Here is a 19,643-nt window from a genome sequence, read left to right as displayed (position 1 = left end):
CAAGTTGAAACAAGGGGTCTGGTCTTTTAGCAGCCAAATCCTCCGGGGCTTAAGTGGTTAAAGCGGTAGTAAATCTCCAAAAAACGGATCTCAAAAAAATGTCCCCTGCAAAATAATAGCATAATGTGCTAGTATACCTCACATACTTTCACATTATAAAAGACACACCTTAGAAGGAAGCCCTCCAGTGGCGCGCTGACAAGAATTCCATCTTCACCTGGTCTTCCTTCCTGGTTTGCGGGCTTCGGCTGTTTGACTAGCAGAGCCATGATGATGTCACTCCCATGCATGGAAGCGGGAGTCATTGCCGCGGCGCGGCTCCCTCAATGAATGGCATACTGTCCATTGAGCGCGCAGTGCACATGCGCCGGTGACGTCGCTGGCGGCTGTTATAGTAATTATCTGCTAAACCGTGCATGTTTAAGGGATATTTACCCACAGGTAAGCCTTATTTTAGGCTTACAGGTAGGTACAAGTAAACAAGGTAGGCTTTACTGCCACTTTGAATTGAGCCCTTTTTCCTGATACTATCTCTGTTATGACCTGTTACTACTAGGAAGTAGTACAAAAACTGTTCCATGAAATTTCCAGGCTGCAGGGACGATAGCCAGGGCAGTGTATTTGTGAAGCCAGGAAGAGCTGTATAGAAATTCACCATGGCAGCTTCTTTATTGTTCTGGTCACATAGGATCACTGGGAAAGTGCTTGTCTGTAAACACATCAAGGTGACCTTGCATCCTTTTAATGATGAGTGTCCTGTCATAGCCCGGAACTCATGCATAGCTAATGTGGGTTTTTCACAGTCACTGTCATCTTGTGGTGTATGTATGTCAGTTGGTGTTAATCAAAAAAATTATCCGATTCCCCTATCTACCTATTCAAGGTGGGTGGGGGAATCCCTCCCGCTGTGCTATTTTGTACTGATAGCAGGGAGCCATTCATTGTTGATGGCACCCCAAATGCAGCAAGCAGACGCACGTTTTGCCACAGGCAAAAAACGCACAAGTGTCACAAATTACCAGGTGCAAAAAAAACGTGCAAAACTGAATGCAGCAAAGAGCAACTTTGCCGCATTTGTCGCATGTAGGGCAGCCCAATTAAATGATTGGGCTGCCGTATGCCTGTCATTCAAAAAAAGTGCAAATGATTACCTGTTCTTCAAATGCAGGATGTAGATGGGGCCTAAATATATCTTCCCATTTTCTTTGGTTAAATGTATGAAAGCTTTCAGAAATCTCTGAAAGAATTCTAGCCAATGCTATATTTTGACAGCACTACACCAATTCTTCATTACCTGCCCTACATCCATGCAGTATTAGAACCCCTGTGCATCAACTCCTGGTGTTTTCAGCCGCGCAGGTGGTACAGGTGCAGTGTCTGGTATTGATACCTGCAGCCTGCTAAGATTATGACAGGCTGAAATATGGAGCGGCTGATTGCTTTATAGGGCAGTACTTGGGTTTTAGGGTCATTCAAGGATATATGTCTTGAACACGTGTGTCCCCTGAGCGCATACAGCACTAAACATGAGTGGACAAGGAGAAAAAAAGGAAAAGCGCCTCTTTAGTGCAGCATGTAAACCATTTATTTGTACAATACAAACAAGCAACTCACATGAAATTAAGATTAAACCAGCTCGTCTGTGTGGATCATCCACTGTGTGCACGTAAATATGTCACTGTAACGGCCACTGTGCAGGGAGAGGGTTCCGGCAGGTGCTAGTCACATCCGTGGTAGGAACAGTGAGGGAGGAAGTGCAGCTGGAGCATAGCGTGAACAGCTGCGGTGGCGGTATGACATCACCAGGACAGGGAGATGCACAACGCGTTTCAGAGCTTTGCGCAGTGCCAACTAGGGGCATGCGTGCTCCTTTCTTAGGCTCCTCGTCGGCACCTTGCATGCTCCAAAATGCGTCGTGCATCTCCCTCTCCCTACACAGCAGCCAATACAGTGACCGCTTCATGTGCACAGAGTGGATGACCTACACTGACAAGCTTGTTTAAATGTATTTCCATGTGAGTTGCCAATTTAGATTGTACAAATAAATGGTTTTACATACTGCACTTAGTGGCGCTTTTCTCTTGTTTTCTTTGTCTGATTTCATATAGAGTTGGCTTTACTCTGGAATCAGCTTTCCCAAAGTGGACTCCAGTTGTGCAATATATCCTTGGACTTGAAAGTAGACTTTTTTGTCTTTTTATCATATTATGGATTTTAAATACTATATTGACAAAAGTATTGGAACGCCTGCCTTTACATGCACATGAAATTTAATGGCATCCCAGTCTTAGTCCGTGGGGTTCAATATTGAGTTGGCCCACCCTTTGCAGCTATAACAGCTTCAACTCTTCTTTAAAGGCTGTCCACAAGGTTTAGGAGTGTGTCTATGGGAACGTTTGACCATTCTTCGAGAAGCGCATTTGTATAGGTCTGGAACGGATTTTGGACTAAGCCTGGCTCTCAGTCTCCGCTTTAATTCATCCAAAAGGTGTTCTATCGGGGTTGAGGTAAGGACTCTGTGCAGGCAAGTCAAGTTCCTCCACCCCAAACTCGCTCATCCATGTCTTTATGAACCTTGCTTTGTGCACTGGTGCACAGTCATGTTGGAACAGAAAGGGGCCATCCTCAAACTGTTCCCACAAAGTTGGGAGCATGAAATTGTCCAAAACGTCTTGGTATCCTGACTCCTTAAGAGTTCCCCTTACTGGAACTAAGGGGCCAAGCCCAACCCCACACAATAATCCCCCCTCCACCAAATTATTTGGGCTAGGTCTATAAAGACATTGATGAGCAAGTTTGGGGTGGAGGAACTTGAATGGCCTGCACAGAACACCTTTGGGATGAATTCGATCGGAGACTGTGTGCTAGGCCTTTTCATTCAACATCCGTGCCTGACCTCACAAATGCTCTTCTGGAAGAATAGTCAAACATTCCCATACACATACTCCTAAACCTTATGGACAGCCTTCCCAGAAGAGTTGAAGCTCTTATAGCTGCAAAGGGACTAGGACTGGGATGCCATTAAAGTTCATGTGCATGTAAAGGCAGTCGTCCCAATACTTTTGACAATGTAGTATATACAGTGGGTACGGAAAGTATTCAGACCCCCTTAAATTTTTCAATCTTTGTTATATTGCAGCCATGTGATTGCAGCCATGTGATATTTCAGTTTTTCTTTTTTAATAAATCTGCAATAATGTCAACAATTCTGTGTTTTTCTGTCAGTATGGGGTGCTATGTGTACATTCATGAGGAAGAAGAATGAACCTAAATGATTTTAGCAAATGGCTGCAATATAACAAAGAGTGAAAAATTTAAGGGGGTCTGAATACTTTCCGTACCCACTGTATATGAACTATTTAGATGAACCTTTTTATATTACTAATTGTATGTGGTATTTGATACCATCTGGTTAACTCCCTAGTGCCTGCACTATATATCTGCTAAACAGGAGTGCAGCTGCTGCATATTTCAGTCGGCCATAAATCTTGACAAGCTGCTGGCAGTGGGGCTACACGCTGCAACTGTGCCTCTCCGGAACCTGAAAACGCTATTAATGGCTAAAACAGCCCATGTGCAAATGAAGCCTTCTATACATATTATAATGTACCCTGGACATATGTGTGTTGAGTTGATGTGGAAACTGGATAATTAAATTTTTGATTTTTATTTATATAAAAAACTGTTGGTTTCATACAGGTCTGAAAGTCGTAGCACACAAGTTCCCAGATGGCCTTACAACTGGCACATTCCCAGTCACCTGCTTAACTCAGCCACTCCAGCCTAAGTCTGCACGCAAGCATACCACACCAAGAGAACCTGTCTTATCAGCTGAGAACAAATGGAGATTTTCCAGCCAAGACTTGGAAAAAATTGAACAATATCTGGAGAAAATGCTCATGCCAACAGACACTGCCAGTAAGTTAATCATTCTATTAGTATTAAAGAAGTATTTATGTGAACGTGTCATTTGCTAAAACAGTGCTTTTATGCCCACTTTTTCACCTACCTTCAGCTGGCTATTGTTCTTTATTTAGGTTAGAGGGTGGCAGGAATTTCCACTGATAAGTGAAAACATCTAAAATGTAAAAATGGACAAATTAATATTGAGAGCTGGATTTAAAGTGTCCTGAAAACAGATCAGGCAATATAACAAAACCTTTTATCTGAGGAAAAAAAAATACATTTTATGCAGGGATTTGTTCACAAAAGTAATACCTTTTTTTCTTTCTTTCCTCTATTCTTCTCAAGGAGTTGGTCTATTCATTGTAACCATGGCAACAATATTCAATCTGTATATCAGATTGCTGCATGTCTAAGGGGGCTGCTTGGGGGGGTCCAGATATTTAGACCAAGCACAGACTTTTTTTTTTTATCTATCTTTCTATAGATATTACAGCAAGAAAGGGTCTAAAATAAATTTAATTTGCTAAAGTTATTTGACCTACAGGGGACTGTTTCTATCCTTCAACAAAACAGGAGTTCCCCTTTACTTTGCATGACCTTACTATACCTTGAAGAAAAACTGTACGCTAGAACATTTTTTTTTTTGGTAGAATGTAATGTGCAGTAAATCTGCATCCTGAGTAGTATTACCTGTCAGTACTAGAATGGATCTGAGCTCTGCCACCTTCAGAACCACAGCAGGGGAGTTAATAAAGAGTGGTGCAAGCATAACACTTGCATTACTCTTCTACAGTATACTTGGGAAACAAAGCAAATCCTGCTGCTAATTAACAAAAAGGGGGGGGGGTACAATTTTTAATTGGGAGTGATTTGTTTTCTGTTGTATGCTGTGTCTGTTACAGATACAGCATAGAGAGTAGTACAGCTAGAGCTTCACGCTTCAGATTCCTCTGCCCTGCCCAACTTGGCTAGGATTAGGAGGGAGGAGGACTGCCTATGAGCAGAGAAAGGGATTTGAGCTGTCTGCTTCCAGTTCAAATCCCGTACAGCAGGTCTGACGTTGTGGGCATCTGCCGCAGTTTTCTATACTGAAGTTTGTTGCATTCCCTTTGTTAATTTGGAGCAGACTCTATGCCAGTTTCTATATTTCTCTCACATAGAAAATGGCGTGGGTAGTTTAGATCAACGTGAAACGGGTCTATCTGCTAGTTAGTTAGTTTTTTTACATCATTCTGCATTTATTACTACAAGGAATGTAACAGGAGGCTGGATTGTGATAACCACATTCTAAAGTGTGTGATTAAGGCCTCATGCACACTGGAGGTTATCAAAACGTTAGTGGAAAGCTGTAGGTGTAGAAGGCTTTTTTCAGCTGTAGCATTTTTTAGCTTTTTTTTAGCAAAACTATATTCCCACAAAAGCTTATGGCTCAAAAACATTGATAAATGCTGAATAGCCGGGGTTTTCAGCATTTTTTTTTTTTCTTGCTTTTATCAGAGTTGGAGCGTTTTTACAGCTGAAAATGCCTCTTAAAACCCACTAGTTCTGGGGTTTTTTACAGCCGGAAAACGCCCCTGCCAAAAACTGCTGATAACAGCCTATAGATGCATAGACACATAGGATAACATGCTAACATGCTGGGGAGTTTACTGGCTGCAGAAAAAAAAGTCTGACACCAAAAACAGCAGCTGTAAAAACATCCAGTGAGTCCACCTTAAAACTAAAATCCCTGTATCTATAGACATCTATGATCTAACACTAATCTATCTAGCTCTGTAAAGAAGAAATGGGTATACATACACTTTTTGAAGCCGATCCGATCCGGTCTCCAGCGGTGGAAGCTCTGCAGAGGACACAGCCAAATGTGAAATGAATGTGACAGTGACATCACCCAAAGACTTACTATGGGTCTTCTGTTGTCTGATGTGTCCTCTGCACCCGCCTCCACAGCAAAGCCGCGGCTGACAGCTCAGGGTAAAAACGGGTCGGATTGGCTTCAAAAAAAGGAAGTATACTGATTTCTTTACAGGGCTAGATAGGTTAGTGTTAGATCGTGGATGCCAGTAAATCCAGGGATTTTAGCGTTAGGGTGGACTACTACTTTAAGTTTTAATGTTGAGTACACACGGGGAGTTTTGTGTTCTTCTTTTTTTTTTTTTTTTTTTTTCATTCAACCCAGCGGACTGAACAAAAAAACTAAGAGGTGGCCATACTAACTAAGCGATGTTCGTGCGGCGATCGCCACCGCTGAATTATTGTGCTCTGACAGGGGGACTAGCCATCCCCCTCCCCCCACCAGAACACACTGATCAGCACTTATAGTTATTGGCTGGAAGCGCTGATCGAATACTGGTTTTCCAGCATGGTCGTCCGATAGAAGCCAGACATTAGACTTGCTTCTGTCAGACAGGCTGCTGTACACACAGGCCAAATATTAGCCTGTTTCTGTTGAACCTGTCATTATTTGACCTGTGTGTACTAGCCCTAAGTTTCAATACAGCAGATCTCAATCATCAAACACTGATCATCTGTGCTGGGTGCAGTTTTCTTAGAAGGATGTATTCTCGTACTCTTGCTGTTAAGGTATTTATTTGTAATTCATATTGCCATGCATCTCCCTCTGTCATCCACAGGTCGTCTCAGCCGTTTATCCACTGGTAGATCAGAGTCAAAAAGTTCCTACTCAAGAAACAGCCACGTTCCATCTTCTGCCAGCTCTGTCGGCTCCCGATCAATTCGTAGCATCAGTCCACAAGGCAAACCCTGGAAATGATTTATGTACAATCTCACCAATCTTCAGTCATTCCCATTCAATCCCTGGTCTACTTGTCCAGTAGAAGTTTTCTTATTCATGCTACAGCAGTATTGCTAGGTAGACAGGAGTTCTTTGGCGAGAAGCTGATGGAAATAGAATGTTGTTTACAGGTTATTTACAATTACTGTGTAGAAGTTTCAATTTAAATGGGGCCGGGGGGGGGGGGGAGTAGAGGTTATATTTATTGGTTCTTTGTGTTGTATAAAACAGTTTCCTAAGAGACTTTACCTTACTTGATTTTAGATAACTTTTGGAGGAAATATTGGTGCAGATTACTTTAAATGTTTTCATAACTGCCCATTAGAAACTATTATGAGAAATCACAGGTTTCAAAAATTACCGAAATTTGTGTTGCAGTGTCTTTGAAAACCTATCATGGGCACATTCCACATCTTGTAAGACCAATTTCCTTTTTTTTTATCAACGCTTAGTAGTATATTTATAAAACATTCCTTGGATGAATGTCACAAGCATGCGTCCAGGCTGCATAGATTTTCCCCAACTTTTCTCTAATACTAGGACTTTCTATGATTGTCGGCTTCCTCTAGCGACTAAAATGCAGTATTTTTTCTGAAATACTCCTATTGTTATTGCTGTGCTATTTAGGGACTCATTCATACCAGACGTGCATGAGAACTGATGGGAAAACTGTGCAGGTTTCACCTGCAGAGACACGAGTTTGCATCAGTTTCACATCAGTTTTTGTGCGCGTTTCAGTGAGTTTTTATGCACGCTGACATTAGTTTTCATGCGCGTCAGTTATGTGCGCTGTTCACACCAATGTTGATATCATGTCCGTTTTTTTCCCATGCAGAAAACTGCATACATGTTGCAGATTCCTGCGCAGAAAAAAAATATGCACGTTGTGGTGTGAACAGGGCACATAGAGAACAATTCTTTTTTTTTTTTTTTGTGCTGTTGCAGAATGCCTGCAGAAAAACTGGCGCCTCTACACCATGGTGCTAACGAGGTCAAAATGTTATCTACATCCAGACTGGATGGGTTTTTTTTTTTTTTTACCAAGGAGATCTTAATGCATTTTGGAGCACCATATTGAAAACCAATAGCAGTGTATGAAGAAATTCTCCCCACCGCACCATCCCCATGTTTATTGAGGTTACGTAACCATGCTTGAATGAGTTGAATGTACAAAGTGTCAGTTTATATTTGTAGGGAAGTTGAGCTCTGTATTATATGCTATAAAGAATGCAACAAGAGAAGTGAGACAGCCTGAAGGTGGCTGGTAATTATGACAGGGAGATCTTTCTATTGGAGCCACCAAAAGAATGGTCGTGGGTAACTAATGGCGCTTTTCCACTGCATGGAACCGAACGGTTCGGCTCGCTTTTGTGCTTTTCCACTGCTGGTACCGCATGGTACGGTGTAGGAATGGTTCGGTACGGTACGGTATGGCGGCTCTTTTCCACTGCATGGAACCGAATGGTACGGCTCGCTTTTGTGCTTTTCCACTGCTGGTACCGCATGGTATGGTGTAGGAACGGTTCGGTACGGTACGGTACGGCGGCTCTTTTCCACTGCATGGAACCGAACGGTACGGCTCTCTAAAACAGTACCACCTCGATTGTGGTTCCAAGAGGTACCATACCGGTACCATATCCCACAATCCTTTGCATGCAGTCACTACTAGCCACTGATTGGTCAGAGAATCGTTATTATCCCACCCACTTAACTTTAGTACTACTTTAGTGGAAAAGCAAACCATACCAAACCGTACCGAACCGTTCCTACATCGTACCATGCAGTACCAGCAGTGGAAAAGCAAGCAGGGCCGAGTAGAGCTGAGCCGGTACTTGCAGTGGAAAAGTGCCATAAAATCACTAGACTCATCTCTAAATGATATATTGGCTTTGGATAAGTTGATCTTTTGGTTGTGTACTAGTTTGTACATTCATTGGAATGTAATATTCAAAATATCAGTTACAGTCCTCTTTAAAGCTTTGCATATCACTTGCTAGTTGTTGTTACATGGTATTGTCTTTTGTAACTTAAAGTAGAATTCCAGTCAAAGCCTTGTACACATGGGCCAAAATCGTCCAGTTCGGCAAGAACCGGCTGACTTTCGGCTCGTGTAGCACACGTGTGTTAGTATAGCGATCTCTTCGTTTTTTTTTTTCATTCAGCCTGCCGGTTTGGAGGAAAAAAAAAAAAAAACAACTTCTAGTGTGTACCAGGCTTAACTTTAGCTGAAGTGACCATTGACAACGGCTGCACCATGGGAGCCTATTGGTGATGTCATCCAGCTTTATAGCCATTGTCAGCCTGTCCCCTACGGCTGCTGCTGACTGACACAGGGGATCATGTGAAATTTTCGAGGTATTATAGGTGTCAGGAGGGGGAGGGAACATTTTTTTTAAGACTATTTATGCCTTAGCTGAAATTCTACTTTAATTTTAGATTTAGATTGGGGTATTGATTTAGAGCAGCCAGTATGATTAGATTTGGTTCCCTGTGGGCACCTATGGAACTCTTTTATTGCCGCCAATACTAAACTACGGTGTACCGCACTTGCCAAATATACTTTATGTATTTGTGAATCATTGTGTGACAAGCAGTTCAAAGCTGACTTAAACCCTCCTTATTATAAAATGAATTCTGTTTAGTCACATATGATGTATTTGAATAAAGGAAAGATAGTGCTGTTTTCAATAGCAGCCAAACAAGTGTTAGCTTTAGGGCCCATTCACGCTATATGCATTGGGGAGCTTTACTCAATGCACATATAAGGCAATCGGCCTTATGTCCTTAGTTCATTCAGGCCTTGCCAAAACAATGCATTGGTGTGCGCTGAAAAAAAAAAAAGTACATGCTGCATATTTGTGCAGTTGCATTGCATTATAGCACATCGCAACACACTGCAGTGCTTGGAAATGAATGAAATTGAATTTTGTTACATAAATAAAAATAAAAAGGTAGCTACAAATTGCACCACCCATTCACAGTGCACATCGGCAGGTATGCTTTATAGAGAGCGTAATGTGTATCTGCTGGTGTAAATAGGCCCTTAAACTGCACCATTGAAGTGAAACGATTAAATAAAATGTGGATGCTGTGTGCAACACAATACTTTTACTTCTTTTACTTAAGGTCTTATGAATTAGACCTTGTGTATTTTACTATGAAGCATTCTAAAATATATTTCCTATGGGTGGTTTGTTTATATTTTTAAAGAGGGAACTTATGTAGCAGAGTGTGCAATGCACTTTTTTTAGCCATTAAATACTGTTTAGCATGGTGGCTCAGCATAAGAGCAATACAGTAGTGTTCTGTAAATAGGTGCAAATGGGATGTGCAGAGTTCAGTAATCCATATGAACCAATCCGTAATCTGCAACAGTGGTGAAATTGGATTGATATGACTTGCTTCACTTTGCACATGCTTGTTGCTTTTGTTTGAATAAACTTAATTAAAATAATTTCCTAATTGAATAGGATATTTGAATAAAGATGGCCTATGTTTAGTAGTCCTGTATGATCATCTTTAAAACGTGCCAATACATTACAACCCGCTGCATAAAAATGTCAAGCAAGTTGACTGAATGGTAGTTAAGCACATGACTTATTGGACACATGGTGGACCACATGACTTATTGGACACATGGTGGACCACATGACTTATTGGACACATGGTGGACCACATTAGTTATTGGACACATGGTGGACCACATGACTTATTGGACACATGGTGGACCACATGACTTATTGGACACATGGTGGACCACATGACTTATTGGACACATGGTGGACCACATGACTTATTGGACACATGGTGGACCACATTACTTATTGGACACATGGTGGACCACATTGTAACACATAATAAAGAGAGGGGAAAATGTGATTGTTCCGTGAAAAAACCATACCCGTGAGAAAACCATACCCTCGTCACTTCCGGTGCTCCTACGGAGGGTATGGATTTCTCACGGTAGTTCCATTTGCGGCGCTTCGATTAAAACAGCTCCACTGCAACATACATCATCTCCGCTCCTTCCCCTGTCACTTCCCTGATCTCCGGTAATAAATATAAAAGCGGATCACGGAGCCACGATCGCCGTCATTTACCTCTCATACTCCCGCCGCCGCTTTTATATTTATTACCGGAGATGAGGGAAGTGACAGCGATAGGTGAGGAGATGATTTATGTTGCAGCCGAACTGTTTTCATGTACCCGCCGCAAGCATTAAATTTCACACAGTGCCGTGAGTTTTTCCCTAACCTCTGAGCATGCGCACTTGTCAAATTCTTTGATTGTCTATTAGGTATCCGGGGCTCTGAGCATGCGCATTGCTGCGCTGCTCAGCTGTTTCCCACAGGAAGTGACGAGGGTATGGTTTCTTCACGGGGTATGGAATTCTAACGTTACAGTGATATCATTGGAAAAAATAAAAACTGCAAGTTCTCTTATGAGGTCCCCCTTTCGTTTTTGCATAGACATTGACTTTGAATCAACTTTCACTTTGTTCTCTTCGCATACTACAATGTTATGTTGCTTTCTGATGAGTAGGGGACTTAGGTTCTTTTTATTTTTATTTTATTATATGAGGTACTGTTTCATTTATTTCCAGGTCATTATTTTAGTGTAAATATTTGTTGGGTTACAATGGCAGCCTTAACTTAATTGTAGCATCATTTTTGCAACTTGGTCAATATTCACAGTCCTGCATTTTTCATGCAGAGCATTTTAACCCTCCATTTACACTTCAGCTTGAGCGTTTTAGGTGATTTTGAAGCATATTTTTGTTTCTTGTTTGCATGTTTGAATGCACATTTTAAAGCTTTTTATGTGTGGTGTTGTGTTATCTTGTGCTATCTGAGCTCTTGATACTTGTCTGCTATACCAGTGTCTTCCCAGGCCCTCTGCCACTTGCTACGGTTCTTGTAATGGACATCACTGGGTTCTAGAGGTTCTTAAGGGCCCTCACCAGGTGGATCAAAGTATCTACATTCAGTGTGGACACTCCTGAATTCTTCATTTTGCTCACAAGCCTGAGGTTGTTAGGTGCAAAAACATGCTAAAACTCTTGTGCTGTGCCTTTTCAGGCAACCCAGTTAAAGTCTATGGGGCCAAAGATGCGTGATTCTGTCCAAAAAAAAGATAACCTACTTTTTTGCATGACAAGTAGCAGCACAATGCAAAGGTGTGAACAGGCACCATTGTATAGAATAGGAATCTTCATGATGAGTATTGTCGCGCTCAGGTGTGATTTGAGGGCTAATAAGTGCTATCGTTTATCCCTATGGCAGATGTGCTGAAAATGACACAAGATGAAGTAAACTAGATTTTTTTTCAGATACACTACACTGAAATGCTTGGGTATAAGGGCCCATCCACACTTTAATGCAGTACAGGAGAGCCGTGTTCTCGCGTGGCGCCCCGCACCGCATTCTGATCATAATGCCCTTGGGATATGCTGTGGGGGTCAGTTCAAGTTGACAGCCAAAATGCAGGCCAGAAGTGCGGTTGCTGCATGTTCAAAAAATAGTGCAACTCGTGCGGTGTGGTGCGATTTCAGCCCATTCAAAATGAATGGGCTGAAATCACACTGCACAGAGCTGCATGTGAATCATTCCTGTGCGATTCACATACAGTGCCTAGTGTGAATGGGCCCTAAATGAAGCCTTTATTCATTTATAAGCATGAGGAATGTGCCTTTTCTTGGATTTTATAAACATGCATGCTGGTTACAAGAGGTAATTCAAGACTAAAATACATGCCAGTTTATTTGGGATTACAGTCATCATATCCTGTGCCAGGGCCTTGAAATTTATCGTGTCCAAAGTAGTGAATTAGTAGGTGTAATTGAGTGCATTTCCATGATGTAAAATGCCCTGTTGGGCCCCTTTCACATTTTAGGCGACTTGTCCTGCAATTTGGGACTGCAAAGTTGCATGACAAGTCGTATTCCATGATTTCCAATAAGTACCATTCATATCTGTGCGACTTCAAGTCTCAACAACTTCAAAGTAATTCCTGCACTACTTTGGTACGACTTTAATGCGTTTTGAGGTCCATAGACCTCAAGATTGCACAGGCATTGCTTCAAGTCCAGTCACAATTGCTGTAAAATCGTGCGACTTTTAGGTCGCACAAGTGTGAAAGGGGCCTAAATTAACTCTTTATATACTGTTATGGAAGCAGGCTGGTAGGAAAAGACGCCTTATTTTGTGAATGTTGTATTGTTTTTAAATGTTTATTTTAATAAATTACATTTGCTGCTACTGAAGGCAGTGCTGACTTTTGTATTGTCCTCCTTTTATTATTATTATTATGTTTTTATTAAAATATACTCACACACACACACACACACTCTTTAAATTAAAAAAAAATAATAATTAATAGTGTGTTTTCTATGCTGTTTGTTTTACAGTTAATAGGGTTGTGAAGGCATCAAAATGTGCAACCCAGCGAATACAAAAATTTGATTATTCTATCTTCCATCAGAAGTGTCCAGGCTTATGGCATCCATATCAGTGGGCTGAAGGTGGGGAGCTGGGAGGTTGGGTGGCTCTTTGGGGTGCACCGTGTGACTCTAGGGGAGAGAAAGGGGCTAAGGGACACCGACATCTGTACTGGTGACTACTAGAGTCATCTGCCGCCCCCCCCATTAGTGTATTTCACAGAGGTAGCACCGTTCCCTGTACACTGTTTGTCCCAGTACCCCTCCTGCCTCTGTAGCATAGTAGGCCACAGCAGGGGCGTTGGGAGGATTGTGGAAAAAAATGGGTTATCCCTATGCACTAGGTAAAAAAAATTACAGTGCCCAATGGCAAAAGATGGGTGTGGCCTCATTGCACTGACAGTGGGAGGAGCTTAAAGGGGCATGTTTAAATGCCTACTCACTGTATGAACAGCACTGATACCCACAAAATATGCTTCCATTTTTGTCCCAAGCAAGTCTTTAAGACCCCTAAAAACCGCAACATAATAGCTCTTTCATTACATATGCTTTTCTGCACAAAGAATATAGATGAGAGCTAACACTGTCTGAGCCTACCTTTTAAAGAAGAACTTCATTAAAACAGTCAGGGATTACTCAGCAATTGGCAGCTGCTGAGGCAATAAACACTTTGGTCAGGTCTATGTGATTACAATATACCATATAGAGCAGTGTCGGGGACAAGGCCATCCAGAGCCCAGGGCAAAGATGCCAAAATGTGTCCCTCCCTTCCCTTAGGGTTAGGGACAGGGTGCCCACATCTCTGCAATAAACCATTGCGCCCAGGGCAGCTACCCCTCCTGCCCACCCCTTGTCCTTGCCCTGATATAGAGAGTCAGGAGTACATAAAGTACAGAGTGCAGTGAGCAGGGGCATGTAATATACAGTACAGAGCACAACAACCATAAGTACAGTCAGGTCCATAAATAATGGGACATCAACACAATTCTAATATTTTTGGCTTTATACACCACCACAATGGATTTGAAATGAAACAAACAAGGAGTGCTTTAACTGCAGACTTTCAGCTTTAATTTGAGGGTATTTACATCCAAATCAGGTGAACGGTGTAGGAATTACAACAGTTTGTATATGTGCCTCCCACTTTTTAAGGGACCAAAAGTAATGGGACAGATTAACAATCATAAAAAATCAAACTTTCACTTTTTAATACTGGGTTTCAAATCCTTTGCAGTCAATTACAGCCTGAAGTCTGGAACGCCTAGACATCACCAGACGCTGGGTTTCATCCCTGGTGATGCTCTGCCAGGCCTCTACTGCAACTGTCTTCAGTTCCTGCTTGTTCTTGGGGCATTTTCCCTTCAGTTTTGTCTTCAGCAAGTGAAATGCATGCTCAATCGGATTCAGGTCAGGTGATTGACTTGGCCATTGCATAACATTCCACTTCTTTCCCATAAAAAACTCTTTGGTTGCTTTTGCAGTATGCTTCAGGTCATTGTCCATCTGCACTGTGAAGCGCTGTCCAATGAGTTCTGAAGCATTTGGCTGAATTTGAGCAGATAATATTGCCCAAAACACTTCAGAATTCATCCTGCTGCTTTTGTCAGCAGTCACATCTTTAATAAATACAAGAAAACCAGTTCCATTGGCAGCCATACATGCCCACGCCATGACAGTACCACCACCATGCTTTACTGATGAAGTAGTATGCTTTGGATCATGAGCAGTTCCTTTCCTTCTCCATACTCTTCTCTTCCCATCACTCTGGTACAAGTTGATCTTGATCTCATCTGTCCATAGGATGTTGTTCCAGAACTGTGAAGGCTTTTTTAGATGTTGTTTGGCAAACTCTAATCTGGCCTTCCTGTTTTTGAGGCTCACCAATGGTTTACATCTTGAGGTGAACCCTCTGTATTCACTCTGGTGAAGTCTTCTCTTGATTGTTGACTTTGGCACACATACACCTACCTCCTGGAGAGTGTTCTTGATCTGGCCAACTGTTGTGAAGGGTGTTTTCTTCACCAGGGAAAGAATTCTTCGGTCATCCACCACAGTTGTTTTCCATGGTCTTCTGGGTCTTTTGGTTGAGCACACCGGTGCGTTCTTTCTTTTTAAGGATGTTCCAAACAGTTGATGTGGCCACACCTAATGTTTTTGCCATCTCTCTGATGGGTTTGTTTTGTTTTTTCAGCCTAATGATGGTTTGCTTCACTGATAGTGACAGCTCTTTGGATCTCATATTGAGAGTTGACAGCAACAGATTCCAAATGCAAATAGCACACTTGAAATGAACTCTGGACCTTTTATCTGTTCCTTGTAGTAAATGGGATAATGAGGGAATAACACACACCTGGCCATGGAACAGCTGAGCAGCCAATTGTCCCATTACTTTTGGTCCCTTAAAAGGTGGGAGGCACATATACAAACTGTTGTAATTCCTACACCTTTCACCTGATTTGGATGTAAATACCCTCAAATTAAAGCTGTAAGTCTGCAGTTAAAGCACATCTTGTTTGTTTCATTTCAAATCCATTGTGGTGTATAGAGCCAAAAATATTAGAATTGTGTTGATGTCCCATTATTTATGGACCTGACTGTATATAAGATACAACATTAAAAGTTATGTACCACACAGCACAGTTTACAAAGTATGGTCAGGAATATGTAGTGCACACTGTTGCATAATGCTGGATGCTGCACGCTGCACTTTGCTATGTTGTACGTTGCATACTTCTGACCACTGCACCTGTATATTGCACTACAGGCCGACATATGTTCTCTTTACATTAGGATTTATGTTAGTCTTGACCACTGTGCTCTGTAAGCTATGTGTACGTTACATGCTCTTGATTGCTGAATTCTTTGTACTGTGGTGTAACAGCTGCACTGCCAGCAATCGGAGTGGCCAGGATTATATCACATATAGCCCCCCCCCCCCCAATCAGCAGCTTTCACCTCTGTAACACCACCTCCATCCACAGATCATTTCTCCACAGATTAAAACTGTAAAACTGCACCCCTCTTCAGCAGCAAGCACAGCTGTACGGTGGGATTTTGTAAACACAGTGCAGAGTGCATAACACACAGACTCTCTGCCCAGTCATTTTTACAAGGCAACACGCAGGAATTAAACTTGCTGGGCAGCCTTGGAACACAGCTTTGTTGACGGTACCATACAGACCTGCTACACTGTGCTGCTTGGCTGCATACCACCATGCGTTTCCATGCCAGCGTGCATCCTACCAGTCTGTGATTGTAAAGTTTAGGGGGTATAGCTACTGTGATAGTGCTTTGGGATCAAATAAAAAACTGTTTATCTTAAACATGGAAAAATACTTTATTTTCTTTGAAGTGGAACTACACTGCATCTGCAAAGCACAAACCTAAAACGGTATTTAATTAATTTTTGATATTCATTGTAAACTCCCCCATCTTATTCATGTCTCAATGCTTTATTTTGCTGAGAAATCACTTTGAAAAACACCACCTAGCATTTCTGACCATGGCCATCTTGAGTAAGGGCAGATGATTAATGTAGAATTTACTTACTGAAATCTGTCTGCCCTTAGCTCAGGCATGCAGGCAGGAGGGTGTGCTTAGCTAGCTCCAGGGATGTCATGACATCATTTGCCTAGGCCTGGAAAACAGGAAGTAACTGAAAAAAAAATGTAAATAAATAAACTAATGTTAGCAGCATAAGGATTAAAAAATCTGTTTTGATCAAGAAGTGAAGTGCCATACAAATGAAAGCAGAGCATCCAGCAGCAAACAGCTTATCTTCAGCAACACCAAGCAAAAGTCCACTTATCTTAGACACAAATGAAACATAAGTGCAAAGTTCACATCCAGATCCAACTGTTTAACCACTTCAAGACCGGAAGATTTTACCCCCTTCCTGACCAGACCATATTTCTCTGTCGCTCATTGACAGACGTAGTCTTCTTGATTCACAAGAACTGGTTATGTTGTCTCCGCAGGAGCAGGACTAGGCAGAAAGAAAAAAACGTTCTGGCTCCACCTTAGGGGCAGTCCCTGAGGGTATATCCTCCCTCTCTCTGCTACAAGGCATCAGTTTTTTCTGTCTAGTCAGGAGTAAGGACCTAAGTTCCTTGCTGGGATCTTTTGGGTCCTGGCAAGATTTTTTTCTTAGAAAAAATATTTTTTTAGGCAGTTTTCTCCAGTGTTTTTTTCCTGTGAGATCTTCAAGCAAATACGCCGGACTGGGCGACACTAGTGGTCACCCCAGCCGGCCTACGAGCGCGCGCAGACCATTGCATTGCGCTTGGTCGGCCGCGACACATTCAAGTAAGTATGCGGGGCCGGGCGACGGGCTGGATGTTGAGATCCAGTGGTCAGCCCGGTTTCTGCCTACGAGCGCGTGCAGACCAGAGCTCCGCGCTGGGTCGGCCGCGACGGAGTCCCATTGGAGGGACTGACCTTGCGAGTTAAAAGTCTCGCTTGGACGCCAGGAACCAGAGAGTCGAGGCGTCCGGAGTGGTCCACAACCCCCCACCCCGGTGGAGAGGGTATTGTGAAGAGAGGGTGCCTGTCGGTTTGGTATGGTGAGTAAACGTTCCCTTTTTTCCTCGTTATGAGGCAGTATGAATTATGGGCCCCTCCATACATGGTCAGTATATATCTGACACTAAAAGTCCCCCTTGTAAATACAGTATGTGTTTGGTGGGAAGTGGACTTGGTTTGAGAGCTAACACTCTACCCAGCAGACTGTAGTATTACAGCAGACATAGGAGGTATAATCCTACCTTAATTATAGTGTACCTCCTGCAGATCGATAAACTGCCACTTAGCAGAGATGCAGGTGGATGTGCTGGGAAAAACGATTTCGGCGGTCTGCCGCCATTTTGCCGTAGACCAGGTGCAGGTTTGTCCTCAGGTCACGCCGGCCGCCATGTTTTTGGAGTCTATTGTCTCCTGTATGGGGGCGGCCATGTTTGATGAGCCCAGCTACCTCGTGGAGAGCTGGGAACGCCGGAAGGCGTACACAGGGGGCGGAGCCACGTCCTTCTACCCAGGAAAACGAACACAGCTCTTTCCAGTCTGTAAAAGACAGACGCTGACTGCAGTTGGTTGGAAACTTCTCTGCATCGGGTGGTGAGCCTTGGGGGTCCCTCTCTCTCTCTTGGGGATCGAGAAGCAGGTACTCTGAGGGGCGCTATTGCGCTAGGGGGAGACACATAAAAAAAAAAAAAAGAGGTATTTTTTTGATTTAAAAAAAAAAAAAAAAAAAGTTTTTTGTTTTTTCTGGCAGAGGTGTCCTGAATTAACATGGACCCTGCCACTCATGTATCTCCACCGGATCCCCTCGAGGTGTCTGCAGGATCCTCCAGCACCCCGCTTACGATTGAATCATTGTCAGCTATTATGGAAACTTTTGTGTCCCGGGTGGAAGTGGCTTGTCAGGGACAGGGCGCAAGAAAGCGACCCCCGCCTAACCCTTTATTATCTGAAACTTCGGATTCAGACTCTGAGCCTATTTCTGCAGTTGCAGGTACTTCATCTGGGATTGGTGTCTCGGGTACTGTCTCTTCAGACAGTGAGGAGGATGTTTTGGCATCAGCCATAGCCCGAGAGGAAGCGTTGGTAAACGCACTCATTATATCTGTTCAAGAAACCTTAAGATTACAGGGTATTCCGTCGGAAATAGCTGAAACTGAAATCCCTTTTGGGACTAAAAAACGCATGAAAGTGGCGAAGGTTTTTCCATTGCCCAAATGTTTTGGCAATCCAATCAAAGAAGAATGGAGTCTGCCAAAACGCACCTCTGCTATTTCTAAACGCATTAACAGGCGTTATCCGTTTGAGGAAACCCTCATTAAGAAATGGACAGAACCACCTGTGGTGGATTCACCAATTGCTAGATTGAATAAAGCCAAGGTTATTCCTTTAGAAGACGCTCCGTCTTTTAAAGATCCAGTGGATCGCAAGATAGAAGCTATGTCTCGCACCATGTTTTCCTTGATTGGATCAGCTTTCAGACCAATAATTGCTATTGGTCTGGTTTCGCAGACTGTAACTGAATGGACCAAGTGGTTACGCCGGGACTTAGAAGAGATCCCTCAGGCGGTATCAGATTTGTTGGAACAAATGATACAGGGGTTACAGTTTGTGTGTGATGCGGCGTTAGACGCCACTCCATTATTGGCGCGAGCATCAGTTTCAGCAGTGGTTCTCAGGCGTACACTGTGGCTAAAAGGTTGGTTAGCCGACCAAGGTTCCAAAAAAGCATTGGCTAATATCCCCTTTTCAGGAGAGCGTCTATTTGGAGCCAACTTAGATGAGATCATTAAGGATCTCACGGGTGGAAAGAGCACCTTTTTTACCGCAAAATGTTAAGGGTAAAGGAACTCGTCAAAGACGAGGGCCTTCTTTCTCTGCTCACAAAAAGTTTTTTCGTCCCGCTGGTGAAAAAATTAAGTCCTCCAAAGCTCCTTCAGGAGGCTTCAGGGGACGTTGGTCGGGCAAGCAAAAGCCCGCCCCCTCCAGACC

At 42.8% G+C, this 19,643-nt stretch overlaps 1 protein-coding gene across 1 annotated transcript in view; it reads left to right on the top strand.

The window, feature by feature from the left end:
• CEP41 (centrosomal protein 41) overlaps positions 1-6,867 on the top strand; it is a 77,542-nt gene extending 70,675 nt beyond the window's left edge. The window contains exons 10-11 of the mRNA XM_082256191.1: positions 3,700-3,918; positions 6,540-6,867. Coding sequence (XP_082112317.1) covers positions 3,700-3,918; positions 6,540-6,679 — 359 coding nt within the window. The 3' untranslated portion in view covers positions 6,680-6,867. The remainder of the gene's footprint in view (positions 1-3,699; positions 3,919-6,539) is intronic.
• Positions 6,868-19,643: the final 12,776 nt, after the last annotated feature.

Source organism: Pelophylax lessonae (genome assembly GCF_965119305.1).
Source record: "Pelophylax lessonae genome assembly, chromosome: 4".
NCBI lineage: Eukaryota > Metazoa > Chordata > Amphibia > Anura > Ranidae > Pelophylax > Pelophylax lessonae.
This window is presented reverse-complemented; position numbering and strand designations above follow the sequence as displayed.